This window comes from Electrophorus electricus, chromosome 7, assembly GCF_041902795.1.
Source record: "Electrophorus electricus isolate QZ-2024a chromosome 7, ASM4190279v1, whole genome shotgun sequence".
NCBI classification, from domain to species: Eukaryota; Metazoa; Chordata; class Actinopteri; order Gymnotiformes; family Gymnotidae; genus Electrophorus; species Electrophorus electricus.
This window is the reverse complement of record NC_137503.1, coordinates 22,398,509-22,416,789: the sequence shown is the minus strand read 5'-3', so window position 1 is coordinate 22,416,789 and position 18,281 is coordinate 22,398,509. Positions and strand designations below refer to the sequence as shown.

General features: G+C 41.3%; 1 protein-coding gene across 5 annotated transcripts in view; it reads left to right on the top strand.

The window, feature by feature from the left end:
* col12a1b (collagen, type XII, alpha 1b) overlaps positions 1–18,281 on the top strand; it is a 64,059-nt gene that overhangs the window by 23,686 nt on the left and 22,092 nt on the right. For 4 of the 5 annotated variants that reach the window (XM_081717111.1, XM_081717107.1, XM_081717110.1 and 1 more), the window contains 27 exons: positions 500–629; positions 2,335–2,480; positions 2,998–3,127; positions 3,338–3,474; positions 3,941–4,070; positions 4,498–4,637; positions 4,739–4,871; positions 5,179–5,199; positions 5,698–5,837; positions 8,640–8,769; positions 8,946–9,085; positions 9,193–9,322; positions 9,596–9,735; positions 11,092–11,221; positions 11,358–11,497; positions 12,022–12,151; positions 12,399–12,538; positions 12,762–12,891; positions 12,977–13,116; positions 13,448–13,580; positions 13,669–13,808; positions 14,090–14,219; positions 14,353–14,492; positions 14,721–14,850; positions 15,793–15,935; positions 17,396–17,525; positions 17,695–17,837. In XM_081717111.1, coding sequence (XP_081573237.1) covers positions 500–629; positions 2,335–2,480; positions 2,998–3,127; positions 3,338–3,474; positions 3,941–4,070; positions 4,498–4,637; positions 4,739–4,871; positions 5,179–5,199; positions 5,698–5,837; positions 8,640–8,769; positions 8,946–9,085; positions 9,193–9,322; positions 9,596–9,735; positions 11,092–11,221; positions 11,358–11,497; positions 12,022–12,151; positions 12,399–12,538; positions 12,762–12,891; positions 12,977–13,116; positions 13,448–13,580; positions 13,669–13,808; positions 14,090–14,219; positions 14,353–14,492; positions 14,721–14,850; positions 15,793–15,935; positions 17,396–17,525; positions 17,695–17,837 — 3,546 coding nt within the window. The remainder of the gene's footprint in view (positions 1–499; positions 630–2,334; positions 2,481–2,997; positions 3,128–3,337; positions 3,475–3,940; positions 4,071–4,497; positions 4,638–4,738; positions 4,872–5,178; positions 5,200–5,697; positions 5,838–8,639; positions 8,770–8,945; positions 9,086–9,192; positions 9,323–9,595; positions 9,736–11,091; positions 11,222–11,357; positions 11,498–12,021; positions 12,152–12,398; positions 12,539–12,761; positions 12,892–12,976; positions 13,117–13,447; positions 13,581–13,668; positions 13,809–14,089; positions 14,220–14,352; positions 14,493–14,720; positions 14,851–15,792; positions 15,936–17,395; positions 17,526–17,694; positions 17,838–18,281) is intronic. The other variant, XM_081717108.1, reaches the window with a different exon arrangement.

Here is an 18,281-nt window from a genome sequence, read left to right as displayed (position 1 = left end):
AAATAAACAGACATACAATCAACGTTAACCCCGTGCAGGTGCATGCCATCATGGAGGGCATGGCAACAAACGTAAAGTCCCCTGCATGCTGCAGGCCATACCATGTGACTCGGCAGGGGAGCATTCCGTGACAATTATATATTGCATCTCTACCCTTACATAACAGGATATACCAGTTTTACATTTTAGTGGAAACAAATGTTATTATAAAAAACATATAAATCCATACAGCATATAAACTTAGCAATGGGAGCTCGAACCATTCAGTGTATCAAATATCAAATAGTCTTCCCAGACTTGATCTAAATGAAGCATTAATCATTACCATAATCAAAACTATCACAGGGATTCCACAATTCTTCCAGGGCAATTTCCTGAACAGCCTTATCCAACAAGGCTGTTTTTTGGATCATTTCAGTGTTATCTCCCTGCTTTCTCCACATTTTCATTGCCTAAATGGACCTACAGATTCACAGGTTTGCTATGCGTTTTTGCACAGGTGTATGTGGATGGTGAGGTGAACACCATTGTTCTGGAGAACCTGAGCCCCCGCACCGAGTATATGGTGAATGTCTTCTCCGAGATCGGGGAGGAGAGCAGTGAGCCCCTCAAAGGCACAGAAACAACCTGTAAGCTCTGCAAATGTTTACCACTCCTACCCCTTCCTGCTGTTTGCCTAACACATCCTCCAGATTTCCCCAACAAAACCCCCTCAGGGTTACACAAACTAAACTCTGAGGTCACTTCCTTTGCTCCGGAGTAGATTCTGACTGGCAGCTGTTGCTTTGGAAGGCGACGGAGGCAGTGAGGGTGGTCGTTTACTGACCAGATGCTTGTAGAACTCACTTTTCTGAATAATGTGGGAGAACTTACTTGAATTAAGTGCTTAATAAATAAATAAACTGAGATCCTGATGTGGTTAGTTCTTCCTCCTTGTTTGGTTGCTATCTCTTTGGATAAATACTAGAATTGTTGAGGTATCCATCATTTCACTCACCTGGACTTTTTTTTTTTACAAGAAGCCTTTAGCTAATCTTAAAGTGACAGATATGTAGATGTACTCTTGATTCCACACATTGTAATTTTAATTCCATTGCTATAATTCACAAATGCAGCATCTGGAAAATCAGTGAGTGACAAAAAACACTTCTCTTTATCTAGGCATTCAGCTCAGCATTGTAACTTCAGTCTTATTATGAGCTGATAAAGCAAACTTGGCTAAGTCATCATATAAATCACATGAAACATTTTATTGTTCACTCCCACTTTTTGGTGCAAGTCTTTTCTGAATGTCCTAGTAGTAATGTTTACGTCGAACATCACAATAGCCTTCTCTGTGCCATAAAAAAATTCACCTTTGTCTCAGCCATTTAGATGGTTTAGATTGCTGTGGCTTTCTATGTCGTCACGTTAAGCTCACGCCCTGGCTTGGCTCCCCGTTCTCCTACGTGGGTGCTGCTGTTTATAAATGGCTGGGTTCCCTCTCCACTGGGCTGAAAGCTGTGAAATCATGTGATGTGGCCTGCAGGGCCACTAATTTTAAAGTCCACATCAAATTTCAAAGTCAGATTTATTTTTATAGCGCTTTTTAAAAACATTGCCGTCACAAAGCAGCTTTACAAATGTCCAAGCCCCCAGTGAGCAAGCCAAGGGCGACAGTGGCAAGCGAAAAGTCCCTAGAGCATGAGGAAGAAACCTTGAGAGGAACCAAGACTCCAGCCTCCTCTGGCTGACAACGTTAAGTCACACAAACTCTGTTAGAATACAGATTAGGTCTTTTGGACTAAAATATGTATTGAAGAAATCAGTCAGCTGCTGGAGAAGCTTGTCTGTGACAGATTTATCAAAAGCCTAACCTTGGGATTTCACTTATCTCTCTTCCAATCCATTTAGGAACATTGTCTTTCCACCAACTGTGAATCACTGATTAATGGCCATGGTAGTGTGAGGTTACGCCACCCTCATTCATACTCCACTTGTTGCTATGAATGTATCTAAAGTATGTAAGCACTATAAAAAAGAAATGTTAGCTAATTTTATTGTGTTAAATTTACAACTTTTACATGACCTGAATAGAGATAAATCACTTTGAGTAAAGATGAATCAGATTTTTTTTTAAGTTGAAAAATCTCAGTCATTTAGGTTTCAAATATGATAAATACAGATGGTCCTGACTACTACACTATGTAATCAGATCAGTGAAAATCCGAGTTGTATTTCAAATTCTACCTTTGTGTTTGTGTCTGGTTGGTATAACTGCCAAGACGAGTTTGTAGTCTGCTGAGGCCATTGCCACACCAGTTGCTAACCAACCTCTGGATTTTCTCCTTGCAGTGCCCCTGCCTGGTGTTCAGACCATGGTGGTCTATGATGAGGCTTTGACCAGCATGTATGTGAGGTGGGACTTGGTGCGTGGCGCAACCGGCTACATGCTACTGTACAGTGCCATCAATGCAACTGTGCCCACCATGGAAAAAGAGGTGAGCCCACTCCCTCAGGATCCTAGTGCTCAACCTTTCCATATCTGCTTTACAAGGCCCTGAGAGAGTGTAGACCAGGCCTCTGCAAGCAGACCCTCACTCCTTCCATATGCCAAACAATGCAGCGATCATAGGGAAGCAGGAAGCTAGTGCTTTTACAGTGGTGTTCAGGCAAGGTCTACAAAAAGCAGACTTTCTGGACATGAGAACGTAATGGCAAGGATTAGGTCATGTTGGCAGTGTGAGGCCTATTTCCCCCCTGAAGTCATTGCAATGATATGAACCAAATAGAATTTGAACAGATGCTTCATGTTTTTTTTTTCTCTCTCTCGTCTTCTGTGGGCTTTGTTAGTACTGCCACTAAAGTGAAGTCAGTCACTGCAGAGAGCACATACCTTAGGAAACAACCGGTTGTGTGGGTTTACACTTTGGACCTGGTGCTCCAAAAACGTCTGCCTGATGAGTGCTGATTGGTTGTGTTACTTTCCCACTAACATCCAGCCTTCCTCCTCTGCAGATGCGTCTTACAGCATCTGTGAATCGTGTCCTGCTGCCGCAGCTGGTCCCCAACACAGCCTACACAATCTCACTGTTTGCCCTACATGGAGAGGGAATCAGTGAACCCTTCATGGACCAGGGAGTCACCCGTACGTCAGCCTCCACTTCCTTCACACAGAGTTCAAAATTTCCACTGGCACCTTCATGAGCAGTCCAAGTGTGTCCTGCAGTTGCTGGATATCCCTCACTCATCTTTTTAACCATATTCCCTCTGCCCTCCTCCCAACATCTCTCCCTCTGTCTTTGTTTCTCTCTCCTTCTTCCCTTTATCTCTGTTTTTGTCTCTCTTATGGCCCAAGTGCCCCTGCCTCCTGCTGGGAAGTTAAAGATCTCCGACGCGACCCACAGCTCTATGCGTCTGAAATGGGACGCAGCTCCAGGAAAAGTGCGGAAGTACAGCATCACCTACAAACCCGAAGATGGAGAGGTGAAAGAGGTATTCAGTACAAGGCCTTGTTTTTCATCTATTCTCAAAGCCTCCAGGAAAACATTTATATATTTATGTATTCATAGTTATATAACCAGGAACAGGTGTTAGCTCACACACCACAACTCTCCCTTTGCATAATTTGCGAGCTCTGTTGCTTACTGCTTGAAAAGCACTGCAAGTGTCTTATCGGGACTGCCAGCACTCATAAATATTCTCACAGTTGGAAAAAGGCTGTTTCCCTCCAGCCAAGCTAAGTGAAGACTGTGAAGATATGGTCTGTATGTTGAGGAGAGGAGGGATTACAATGTGGCATTAGGGGACAAAGGAACTGGCGCTACGTCTGACATAAACCCATTTGTCACGGGCCAACACAGCACAAAGCCGCAATTCTAAAATGTGTTTGTGTGCAATTGGCAGAAGCAGTTTCTTGGTCCACGCTTGTTTTTGACATGTGTTGGTGTTTAATTGCTAGGTCTATGTGGAAGGTGATGTCACGACCCTGGTTCTCACCAATCTCCGATCTCAAACTGAATATAACATTACTGTCAGACCTGTGTATGACGAAGGTCCAGGAAACAGTATGACTGGTAGTGAGATTACAGGTGAGCTTATACTTTTTTTTACTGTGTCCACTTGGGTGTTCAGCTAATTCATGGTTCGCTTATCATCAAAAAATATCACAGATCATTGCCATAGGTTGCTGTAGTATTGCCGAAATGACAACAGCAGATCTGTCATTCCTGCCATCAGAAAGTTTCCCACATTTCACCAATGCATCTCCAGAGAGTATGTGTGCATATATTCCTTTCATAATTCTTTGTGTGGGAAGCAGCTTTTGACTGACTGGCAAATGATATTTTCTACTTGTCACACAACCCACCTCCTTTTACACACAAACTGACTAGCTCACACAAACACAGCGCGTCGGGACGGCATTGGCAAATGCAGGCAGCGGTTTTCTGATGACCTGGGTCACGACCACATGCTTATCACCACGTTTGTCACCATGTCCTCTGTCTATACATGCAGATGTTGTTCCAGCTCCAAAGAACCTGAAGTTCTCTGAGGTGACTCAGACCTCCTTTAGGGCTACATGGGAACACGGCGCCCCTGACGTTGCCCTCTACCGCATTGGGTGGATGAAAAAAGGGGATACTGACTACCAATATGTAAGTTTAACTGAGTTTCTAGTAATTTGGTGCTATATATTACAGTTATTATTGTTGAACATGTTCCTAAATGTAAGTGGAATTCTGTGCACTTTTCCAAGGCTATTTTGACCAGTGAGGAAACATCTCATGTTCTGACGCAACTGGACCCAGACTCTCTGTATGATGTCACAGTCACAGCCATCTACCCTGACGAGTCTGAGAGCGAAGATCTGATGGGCAGCCAGCGTACATGTGAGACATACCTCTCTCTATCTCTCTCTCTCTCTCTCACACACACACACACACAAATACAAATAAACAGACAAATACAAATACGCACAGTACAATCACGGCAGAAAGCTTGGAAATAAAACTTTGGGAAACAAAAAATGAAGTATATAAAATACCTTTTGCTGTCATAGTTTTTATTAATATACTGCTTCTAGTGAATGCAAGTTATTAATAAATAAAGTGCAATAAACCGTGTAGCACACTTTCAAAATATCTATTCATAAATCAAACTGAAATAACATATTGTTCTCTTAACATCTTTTTCTAGCGTCAAAGATCATTACACCTGGTATGTTTTTCAAACAAGTAGAAATTGCCATTATAATACCTCTAATGGTAAAGCTAATAATGGGTATGAAAGTGTGGATAAAAACACACTTTCAAAGGAAGAAACTGCATGTGCATTTCTGAAGCCAGTGCTGCAAATGCAGATGAAATGTGACCATGGAACTGCAGCAGTATCCCTCCAGAACCATTCTCCATCCATCATTTATGTAATTTGTCATGAAAGTCATTCTGTCACTTGTCATCTCTGACTGATCATTTGTCACCAGTGTCTTTCCATGCCAGTGTCATTAGCCCTTGTGTCCTTACATTTGCATGTGCATACATAACCTTCTCAGCTGTGCCATGTTCATATTTTGACATCTGTCTTCATCACAACCACCCTTGTGCTTTTCCATTCATCTTCAAGGGTTGATTAATAATGCCTGCTCCTAGCAATCAACCCAAGTAGTCAATGTTTCATTGCGATGTGATGCTAATTTGAGCTTGTGTCTGCTACCAGCTCCCACTGGACCCCCTCAGAACTTGCAGGTGTTCAATGCTACCACCACCACCCTGACTGTCAAATGGGATCATGCCCCAGGGCCAGTTCAGAACTACAAGATCAACTTTCAGCCAGTGGCTGGTGGAAAAACTCTGTCTGTAAGTCTGATTGCACCCCATCACCTTCTCTGTGTTGCACAGACCTTTACAACTAGGAGGTAATAGACCCATTTAACTGGCCTGACTCTGCCCACTAGAACTTTCCACATTAGTTAAAAAATGTTTTAGAGAACATCTTGAGCCTTATGTTATTAATTACCATAGGAAAGGTACTGGAAAGCTGGAAGACAGACAGGAACAGCTAATCTTTATGCAGTGACTCATCACACCCATAAGGTGTTTTCTATACCCCTCAACAACCTCTGCAACCCCCCCCCCCCGCCAGCCACACACACACACAAACTTTCTGTTAAACATTTTTGAATGAGCAATTTGTGTTGAAGAGCATAGTCAGTATCATAAGACCAATTGTCTTAAGAATCATAAAGTCTTATCCATGATGACTTTGGCACTTATTTTTGTTTACAATGCAATTTAAAATGTCCAAGTAACTGGACTATGGTTACATCAGAAACCAAAATGGGCATGGCTTAAACTAGCCCTTTTAGTGCAACTTTTATATGTACCTTTTAGTAAAGTAGTATTGTACTGTAAAATAGTAAGCAGTAGTCTGTCATTCAGAATAGCAGAATTCATCCTTTCTGCATCTGCATACAAGTTTCTAGATTTCCTCCACCTTTCCTCTGACCTAGCAGGCAGATATGTAGTGGTGAAGACTTTCGAGCAGAGATTTACAACAATGCCCTTAGGACTCCTCAGCAGTTCCACATTTTGAGCACCCAGTTCTAGCCCCCATCCATCTGAGCCTGGTGCCCAGATCACCACAGCTCCTAACTCCTACAGCTGGAGGAACATGCTACTGACACATTTCTGAATAAATGGCAATGATCTTTACTTTTCTGTGAAAAGGAAAATTGGTGTACAATTTCACGTTTTCACAATTTCAGTCACGTTATTATTTTGGTAATTAAAATGTGGCATTCTACACAAATTTCAAGTTTGTTAAATCAGCATATGCGTCCTGCCTTGGAATGTCCAACGCACATCAGAGGATGTGTATGTTCTTAGATAAAATATGGATATCACAAATAATTTTTTTTCTGAGATGATACAGTTTTGCCAAGATTTTTTTCAGGCTAATATTTTTCATTCTGTTTGTGAAAGGTTTTGACAGAATGCAGTTTATTAACATCCTAAACTTTTCTCAGTTTCTCAATCTGGGTCTAGAAACAGTGGCTAATTTTCTAAAATACTTATCTACAGCACAGTAAGTAACCACTATAGTGTCCACCAAAACTACACTAATGATAAGAATTAAACAGCAAAACCATTACTGTCTTCATCTATACTTAAAAAAAAGACAGTGAACTCTTTTCTATACTGAAAAGAAAAAAAAGTTTTTCAAATTTGTTTCCTGTCAGATGAATGTTTAACCTCCCTACCAATTTGCAAAAGGTCTGTAAAAAATTGTATATAGTAAAATATATTAATCTGACTTTATGTGTTAATATGCAACAATCGAGGCTCCTGAAATGCAGAGCGAATGCATATGCTGAGAAGAGCACCATTATTGAGGACAAATACAGATTTATTGAGGGCAAGTCCAGAATAACAAGGACGGGGGATTCAGAAAATGAAACAAAACTGGAATACAATATGAACTCAGGAAACAAAATAGAAAAAACTAAACACAGTGAAACCAAACTAAACTAACAGGAAACAGGCAACAAGGCAATACACTGAACACAGAAATGTAACTTTAAGGCAAGGAACGTAGACATAGGCTTAGTGCAATGAATGAACACAGGGAATATATAGATAATCAGAGAAATGAGAAACAGGTGAAAAATCAAGGTTGGGGAGAAGCGAAAGAATGGGGCGGAAGAAAAATTATGGGTTTTTAAGTTAACCATGAACACACGTCTGTTAAGTTCAGTCTACTCAGAATTGACCGAGTTCCATCGTTGACACTCTAATCGGCTGTTCAGGAACCGATAACTCTGGGTATGTTGGGTTGAGTTAGGGTCAAGTTAACTCAGAGTTATGTTTAAAGTTTGTTAAGCCAACTTTCTGAAATACCCCCAGGAGTCAGGTAAATACTAAGTTGTACATATCATAGATGTTTTCATCTTGCATTTATTTGAACACAAATTTCCAAATGAATTGCCAAATGACATATGACCAGAAATATAAAGGGAGATAATGCATAGTCTGTATTTTAGTTTTTAATTCAAACTGTGAGGGTACACTCTCACGCCCCTTTTATACATAATTGATCGATCAATCAATAATTTTCATACACGAAGAAATATTTTACTGTCTCAGTGAAATTAAATATGAATAAAATTAAAAAAGGACTTCTAAAACTAGTTTCTTTTCTGGTCTTAAAGCACAATGACATGAAGTAATGCATTTTCATTGCCTTTGAAGTATTTCAAAGAACTATTTACTTGGAAAATGCAGAGGATGATGCATTGACCCTTGGGGAACCCTTCTTCCATTATCTTTATGACTCAGGAGACAACTGTAATGGTACAATTACAAGTTTAATAGAATTCCACAGCTCTTCAGCTGAGATGTGCTTTATATACACTGTGTTAATAAAAGTCAGAACTCATAAAAGATCGAAGATATTGCACTGGGCATGTTTGGCTAACACTGTGAGGATGAGGTTGATGTCTTGGATTCAGTCCAGAGGCACAGCTAAAGGATTAGCAGTTGAAGTGATGTTACACATCAGCTAGTGGCTCAATTGAAGACCTTTATCACTGTTAAACTTTGAGAGACTTGTTTGTTTAAAACAAACAAAAGTGCCTGACTGCTGACATCTTTTGCAAACAGACCCAGGTTGGGGGAAAGAAGAACAGTGTTATCCTTCAGAAGCTAACTCCTGACACTCCCTATTCTATCACCGTAGCTGCTATCTACCGCAGTGGAGAAAGCAGAGATATTTCTGGCCAAGGAAAGACAAGTAAGTGGCTTCAAAAGAAACCTCCCAAGCTGTAAGCTTGACTTAAAGACGCTTTCCTCTTAAATATCAGCCCCTTGGCTATCCTTTGAGTCCAAATGATGTCAGAGATAGGATGTAATTTCAGGTGCTAAACAATGAACGACATTGTCTAAGTACTAGTGATTGTGTCCTCACAGAACCTCTGGGTGGAGTGCGAAACCTCCAGGTGTTGAATCCAACTATGACTACTCTGAATGTGCGCTGGGAGCCAGCTGAAGGAAAAGTGAAGGAATACAAAGTTGTATACATCCCTGCGGCCGGCGGGCCTGAAAGCATGGTAGGATCGGTAGGATTATGGGATGGTTGATGCTTCTAAAAGAGTTTACTAACGTCTTATGACTGAGATTAAGTCTGACTGACATTAGTTGCACACTGGCTTAACAGGAGCAGGTGTCAGGAACAACCACCACCACGGTTCTGAGAGGACTACAGCCCGACACCCTCTACGCTGTTACAGTGTACCCTGTGTATGCTGAGGGTGATGGCAAGAGGATGACAGAAAATGGAAAGACAAGTGAGTTTTCCTTTTTTTTGTTCAAAGGCGGCTGACCAATGTAATTTTGCGTTGATTTGGACTTATTTTCATATTGACATGGAAAATACAGAGGATTTAAAAAGCAGATTGCTTTAATCAGACTGAGAATGATCTGCATTGTGGTCCTCATGGTGTATAACAGTTGTGTGCTGTAAATGTAAGAAGATATGTTTGTCAGGAAGTAAGAACTGAGCCTTCTTATACCATTGCAATGGCAAAACAGTAAAATAAAACTCTGGTTGTGTGCTGCAGGGGCCCTGGGTGGCGTAAAGAACCTGAGGGTCACCAACCCCACAATGACCTCTCTTGTCACAACATGGGACCCTGCTGATGGGGCGGTGCGCCAGTATAAGGTCTTCTTCATCCCCACGGCTGGAGGCACTGAGGACATGGTAGCAGTCTGCTATTGTTTATATTTGCTTGTTTTAAATATTTTAGCCTTTAACGGTTCCTCTTGGGGCCATATATGAAAAACAATATGAATACATACCAGGTGTTGACCTAGGCAACCAAACAGTACTACCCCATTCCATGTATTGTTTTGGTTTTATAACTTGGCTTGACATAACCAATATTGAAATTATCAGTTTAATATGGTCAATTTCAATTTTATTTGTTTACTTATTTCTTTTTTGAGAGTATTGTCTTTTCTAAATCCCCAATCAGCTAGTTTTAAAGTGAAACATTCCAATAGAAAATAAAGATGAAGACTTCAGAGTTAGTTGAAGAGAATAGTTTGTGCCATCCTTTATTGCAAGTTGTTGTTAACAAGCATTATCGAGGCACCCTCCAGGGAATGTCTAACAATCACACAAAGAACTCACATTTATATACATTTGTAGAAGTGATTATTATTCACCTCACCTTCTTTTACATATTTCTGTTTGCTCTCTCCACCTTTATATCCAAACCATACATTAGTCAATATATGCAAACTGATATTCAACACCCACACTAGCTGGAACCCATTACTACTACATTCCATGAGAACACTCTTGATCTTATCCTAAAGAAGATTGTTTTTCTATACTATCCTGAGCCTGGTGGAGAGACAATATATCTTACACTGAGGTCTGCTGAAGCCTACCCAGGATCCTTTGCAGAAGCCTGCAGAGTCCTCTACAGAGGCCTCCGCCCTGTACACAAATCATTTTGAAAGGATACAGGATCTTTATTCTCCCTTATGTTTTATGTTATTAATATGTCTACTTCATTGTTAAACCTCTTTTCCCTGTAATTATTCTTTTTATTTTCTCAGTATACTGTGAGGCATTGAGGGTAATTAGCAGAGCAGGAGATTACCATTCCATTATCATACCTTCAAAGCTGAAGTGCCTTCAGATAAAAACGCCATGTTCTGGAAATCGAGCATTGGTTTTGTCATTGTTGCTATGCGATATACCCCTCGGTCATCAATGCACGTCAGTGATGTCTTGTTCAGCAGACTTCAGAAGTCTTAGTAAAAATGTTCTCCCAACATAACCATTTCTTTCATGAAATATACTGAAAAAGGGAATAAGGAACTACACTAGGTCAGATCACATGGGTTTAATTTAATAAATGAATGTTTGAATGTAGAGTTGTTGAAGCAAATGTATGGGCACTGTTGAAGCAAATACCTCATGTGGAACCAATATCTTCAGTTCAAGTCAGTAAATCTGATGGATTTTTTATTCGTCGAAGAGACTTGGAGGGAAAGGGGAAAAAGGAAAAACTAAACAATAACATTTGTCTCATGTTTCAAACAGGTAGCAGTCCCTAGTAATACAAATACTATTGTACTGAGGAACCTACAGCCAGACACTCTTTACACTGTGTCAGTGGTGCCCGTCTACCCAGCAACTGAAGGTCGACGCCAGTCTGAGAATGGAAAGACCTGTGAGTTCCACTTTCACCTTCAGCTATCGTCCCCTCAGAGTGAATTTTCTTGCGATTCAAGCCCAGGTTTATGATAGTTGGGCCTTTGAAAGTGTATTATTTTGCTCATAGCCATTGTTTTTGTTTTTCATCCCAGTGCCTCTTGGTGGCGTGAGGAACCTCCATATCACTGATGCCACCTTCACTACACTCACGGCATCATGGGACGCTGCCGGCGGGAATGTGCAGGGCTACAAAGTTATCTACGTTCCCACTGATGGAGGCACTGAGCTCACGGTACCAACTTTGAACCATTCTCTCCATCACAACCTCCATGTCTCTATAATGTTGACAGCATGTGTTGACAGTCAGAGGTTCTATTGAGGTGTGTAATGCAAGTGCTTGGCATAGGCTCTGATGAATGACAAGCTTATTGGAACTGTCTATGTTGTATTTAGTTCAATTTCAAGGTGAAAGTTGAGCAGCATTGTTCTGACTTGCCAATGTTCAGGAGCAAGTTGAGTGTTGGTAGTTTGGTTGAATAATAAATAATAAAGTAATAAATAATACATAATACAGTTTGTTTCAGTAATAAATCATTTTTGCTTGGCACTTGGAAAAAAGGTCCTCAAGGCATTTTTCTTTTACATATCTAGAATTAGCAGGCACAAACAATAAGATCTGATTAGGTTTTTCTAGAAACAATCATGAATTGAGCTAACGTTTAATTATCTTTGTGGATGAATGGTTTTCCATTCCCTTAAACAATTCACTGCAACAGGTGTTATATGCTGTTTTTGTTCTCCCATTATTCCTTACAGGAACAAGTATCTGAGAGTACCACCACGTTGGTTATGAAGAACTTGCAGCCCAACACACTCTACACTGTACAAGTGGTGCCAGTGTATGCTGAGGGGGATGGACCAAGCCTCTCTGAGAAGGGAAGAACAAGTAAGTAATTATGATAGCAACCCCAATTGTGGTTAGTCAGCAACCCCTCAGATGTATTTGATCTCAATCCTACAGCTGCTGCATTTATAAAAAAAAAAGTAAAAAAAAAAAAAAAAAAAAAAAAAAATATATATATATATATATATATATATATATATATATATAAACAATGAGATTGATGTACAAAGAAATAACTGTGAGATTAAGGCGACTTTGTCAAACATTGACTCAAATGTTTGATTCTCAGAGCCTCTGGGTAGCGTGAGGAACCTGCAGGTTACAGATCCAAGCATAAGCACTCTGAACGTTCGCTGGGAGCCAGCTGAAGGCAGCGTGAGAGAGTATATCGTCATCTATGTCCCAGCGGCTGGCGGAGAGCAAGATGTGGTGAGAAAGCCAAAGGGTACTGGTTTCACATTCCTGTAAGATGGAGAGTAAGGACAAAATCATGTTCTTTCTCCCTTTGGCCTCAAAAAGAAAGCCTGAAACATCTCTTCTTAAATGCCACTTCTTAAAAAAACAAACAAACAAAAAAAAACATTACATTTTTGGGGTTTTTTTGCCCTCTTTTTTTCTCATTATTTGCTATACTTACACTGTGTGTGAGCAGGAGCAGGTCTCAGGCAGCACCACTCAGATGGTTCTGAGGAATCTGGAGCCTGACACAGAATATACCGTCACTGTGGTGCCTGTCTACCATGAGATGGAGGGCAAGTCTCTGTCAGAGAATGGAAAGACAAGTAAGCCTTGTTCAGAATGGCTTTTTGTCCACAAGCTATGAAGATACAGATCAGGAGCAAAATTAATGATGAATTCATTCACCAGAGCCATTGGGTGGAGTTCGGAATCTGAAGGTAACTGACCCAACTAGTAACACACTGACTGTTGTCTGGGAGCATGCTGATGGAAAACCTCGCCATTACAAGGTCGTCTACATACCACAGCCAGGAACGGAGGAGAAAATGGTAGGATTTAGATTATGAGCTCTTGCTCTTAATGGATAAATTTTTTTTTTTTAACAATGCTAAGCTGTTCATGCTGGACTGAAGTGCAATTTTTAAATATTGTACTTTAAAAAAAATAATAACATGAAAGGAAAATATACTGTAACTATTCTTAAAGTATACCAATGGCAATAGCATATAATCTATAGTAATTAATATGCAATAGTAAATAATATGTTCCAGTTTGAGGTTTCTAACATAACAATTTCATTCACATATTAGATTTTTTTAAAAGTTTTCTTTTTCTTTTTTCTTTTTTCACTTTTTTCTCCCACTTTTTCTTTGCAACCAGGAACAAGTTTCTGGCAGCACCACTACCACCATCTTGCGTAATCTAGATCCCAATACAGACTACAAGGTCACACTCTTGCCCATATATGATAAAGACGTGGAGGGCAAACGGAGGTCAGATACTGGAAAAACACGTAAGTGCCCAGTTGATGTCACTGAGATTTATACGGATGGTCCCCAGTTCATACTATGTTGGCTCACGGCACCCTGAATTTTGTTCAGGGCCCCTGGGTGCAGTGAAGAACCTTCAGGTGACAGATCCAACCATTAGCTCTCTGAGGGTCCGTTGGGATCCAGCCGATGGAGACGTGCGCCAGTACAATGTGATCTACGTTCCTGCTGCCGGGGGCATTGAGAGCATGGTATGGTAATAGGCACTGCATGCCTCCAGCCCCCAGTTCAAGCCAGCCCTGGAGACCCAGGCACTAGGATATCCCTTCTCTAATTAAAGTAGACCCACTGAAAGTTTCATCAAGGGCTTGATCATTTGGATCTTTAGCTGAACCAGGTCTGTTAGATTAAGGTAAATACAAAAATGTGCTTGAGCATCTGAGACTCTCCAGGAGTGGGAAATGGGAACCACTGTTGTAGCTGGATAACCAAGAAGTAGTTAATAGATGGTGCCATATGACCTTTCCTATAGGATCAAGTGTCTGGAATGTCGACCAACACAATTCTGAGGAACCTGAAGCCAGACACTCAGTACAAAGTCAACGTGGTGCCAGTATATGCAGATATGGAGGGAAAAAGACAAACAGAGAATGGAAAGACTTGTGCGTACCAATCCAGAATATACTGACAATGCATTTGATTTTACAGATTTTTCAAATCTTATAAATAAGTGATAAGTCTTGTTCTTGACTTTGAACCGATGGTTTTAACGTTCTGCTGCCTTGTGGTTTGCAGTGCCTTTGGGTGGAGTGAAGAACCTTCAGGTGACCGACCCCACAACCAGCTCCCTCCGAATCCGCTGGGAACCCGCTGAAGGAAACGTCCGTCAGTACAGGCTCTTCTATGTGCCTGCTTCTGGAGGGGCCGAAGATATGGTAAAATACCAGAACATCTCTCAGCCATATTCCTTATGAGTGTGGATATAGTTACTTTGGCCCAAACATCTTAGCATGATTGCCATGCAAAAAACCTATAATAATAATAATAATAATATTATTATTATTATTAATATATCAATATTGTTATTATTTTTATTCTCAACTGAGAAACCCCACTATCATGAACAAGAGCTCTTCTTCACGCCCTCACTAATGTGTCCACAGGAGCAAGTGTCTGGAGGCACCACCAACACCATTTTGAGGAACCTGCTGTCAGACACAGTCTATACCGTAACTGTGGCTCCTGTGTATCCTGAGGGGGAAGGCCTTCGCCAGTCGGAAAAGGGCAAGACACGTGAGTGTGCCGGAAGAAGCTGAAGTACCTCGCTACCACTGGCATGCAGTCTTATATAATGACAAGGAAACAGAATTAGTGAGGCTCCATATGTACTAGTCAAGTCTTTTTTTAGAAGAAAATATTTTTAAGACTGATGGCTTATCTATATGCTGTTCACTGAGTGGCATAACATTTTGTTCATGCCTTCATGTTTCATGCCGTGCTTACTTAGCAGATCCTCAGGGAAATCAAAACAGAGTGCTAACACTACAGCGCATATGGTGCAGACTGGCTTCTGAGTCCTCTCCACTGCCCTGCTGAGGCTTTACTAAACCCAGCAGAGATCTGTGTATTCATGCATGCAAACCGATGATTAGGTAAAACCTGATGATTTACTGCACATTATATCCTAATGTATGGGACACCATGCTAAATTTTTCCGATGCTGAGCAGTTTGCAGTCTGAGTAGATTGCACATTATGCACAATTGAAATGAACTGGCACTGTGCTTAAGTTCTTCTCAATGCCCTAATGCACAAAGTCTTTCCTTTGCACTCATGCATTTCATGGACATAACATCACTCCAGAGATGATACAGGGACAATTATTCTAGCAAATAGGCTTTTGAGGTTTTTGCAGTTTTGTGCAGAGCTATTAAAGGCTACATCTGCTTCCGCTTTGAGGGTACATTTAGTTTCAGCGTGGTGCCTGAATCGACCCTAACCTCTGCGGGTTTCCAGTGGGTGTGTCTTTTAAAAAACTCATGCTGCGCTTCTGTCTTAGCTCAGCATTTTCTCCCCAGCTCTACAGAGCTGCCTCCTGTGTGAAGCGAGCAAACCCTGCATCCCGGGCCAAAATGTTTCCTACATGTCTAGCTTGGAGTGAGTGATGTTTGTGGGTTTTTTTTGTGAAAGGCTAGCTGCTCAGCACGCCCTCTCCATCGTATACCTCCTCCTGCAGTCCCGCGTATCCCGCCAAGGAACATCCATGTCTACAATCCCACCCCCAACAGCCTGAACGTGCGGTGGGAGCCTGCCTCGGGCCAGGTGCAGCAGTACCGTGTCGTCTACGCGCCTCTCAGTGGAGTCCGGCCTTCAGAGTTTGTGAGTCACTTCATTCATGGTTTGTCAGCCCACAAACACAAGCATGCAGATGCTCTGAATTTCTGACACCTTCTGAGGATGAGGGAACATATAGCTATTATATATGGATTAAAATATGTAATAGCTTTATATAATAAGAATTTTGTAAGCCTAACCAATAACCAATAACCGTTTTAAAGGTTTTGGCAAGGTAGACTATGCCTGTTTTTTCTCTAGTTTTCCTTCAGAATCAAGCCATAATTGGGCTAAAAAAAATTATCCCCCCCCCCCCCCCCCACACACACATGCACACACACACTTTTCATCTGCGGTATGAGGAGGACGGAGGTCTAAGCAATCTCTCACATCCCTTGGCTGTGCCTCTCTCCCACCCATCTTGGACAGTGTCCAGGCTGGACTCAGCTATGCTCTCTGGGTCATGGCAACATACATGCTCTTAGGCCAGTGTCTTATTAATCTCATAGATGCGCGGTAATTGCACAGATGTTTGGTAATTGCAATGATGATTTTTAATAATCCGGAAATCCTGCACTTCAGGTTTTAACATTTTGTCAATCTGTGGACAAATGTTGGATTAGCAAATTAGCAAGAGGGCTAATTTTCCATAAAAGCATTGTAGAATACATCACAAAACATGTACTATGCACATCTCTAAAATACATTAATGAACTTTGTACATTTCACCAAGACTCCGACCGAGGCTGGATTTATGACTGACGTGGTTTGATGGATTTCTGAGCTTTTTTGAAACTTCTGAGGTTTTGTGCTAAATTGGCTTTAGGTAAAATCCTAGTAGAGTAACCTTGTTTCTTCCACCATTCTCTCGTGTGGTTCTTCATGTCCAAAGTGTCAGTACTGTAGTGTCAGTACGTTTGAGTACTGCACCTGTGAACGCACACCTAGTTAATTTCCACCTATATGAGTGATCACTGCACCTCCATGCCTCATGCACTCTCTGCCATGTGTGCATGTTACAGAGGTGAATTTATGTGCATTTGCTGGTCTCGCACACACCTGCAGTCCCTATGATTTAATGACCTAAAAGGCACAAGGATAGCTGTCGGACTTCGCAATAATCCTCCTGTGTGCAGAAAGGTTGAGGACAGGATCCCCCCAGGCCATTCAATGCTAGCAGCAGACAAGTATAGACGTGCACAAGTAGCTAAAGCCTCTGTCCTCTCACTCACAAATGGCAGCTGTCCTCACTGCGGCATGCTAGAGGCAGCTGCGCAAAGGACAAAGTATTTATTTAGCATTTAACCCCTAAGCTTTTGTTTGGATTACACATCTATTCGGCTATGTTATCATGCTACGCTAATCTAAACAGGGGATTAACAGTGAGGTCATTATGTATATTTGTGTTGCCAGATTAGTGAAGGCTGAAGAACTGATTTTTTTATGCTAAGGCACACTTAAATGTGCTCATCTCTGTGTTATCTGGATTGTGGTTCTATACTCAGGTTTTGGTACCAGGCAACACTAACAATGCATTCTTGGATCAACTCATCCCTGACACGCCATACTCTGTGAATGTCTTGGCATTGTATGCTGATGGAGATGGTCCACCTGTCAAAGGAAATGGGAAAACATGTGAGCAAAATCTTTACTGTTGCACTTCTAATATACAAACGTGAACGCCTGCACTCAAGCAGTAATGCACAGTGGAGTCAGTGTTTTTATCATGTCTGTGGTGACATATGTGTGTCTGAGATGACATGCATGGCGCTCTAATGGGGGGTGGTGATGATGGTTGTTTCAGTGCCAAGAGCTGGACCCAGGAACCTACGTGTGTTTGATGCCACAACAAGCACTCTCAGCATCGGCTGGGACCACGCAGAAGGCCCTGTGCAGCAGTACAAGATTGCATATGCCCCCACTACCGGGGACCCCATCACTGAATTTGTGAGTATTTACATACAATATATATCCAGGCATCGCATCACTAGTATGTGACTGGTTACGTTTTATACAACACCTCAGTGGAGTCCCTACCACTGAGTTTATTTTGACATTTCATATTCCAGTTTTTTTACTGACATTAACAGACACTAGTAATGTTTATTTATTCAGATTTTGCCTTTAGTGGATTTTTATATTAACATGCCTAATACATTAATTATCTGTATAACTGTCAGAATTATTACAAGGAACTGCAGTGAGTGGGTGAGAAAAATCATTTACTGGGTGATTTGACCAGCTGTTGTTATGTCAAGTATGTTCTGCCAGCACCTGTTAGAAGCTTTGGTAAAAGAGGGGAAATGAACTGATTCCTTTGCCGTGACTGTTGAGGGAAATCTTTACTGAGGTTAAAGTGCCAGAGCTCTGGGGATCGGCATCACTCTCTAA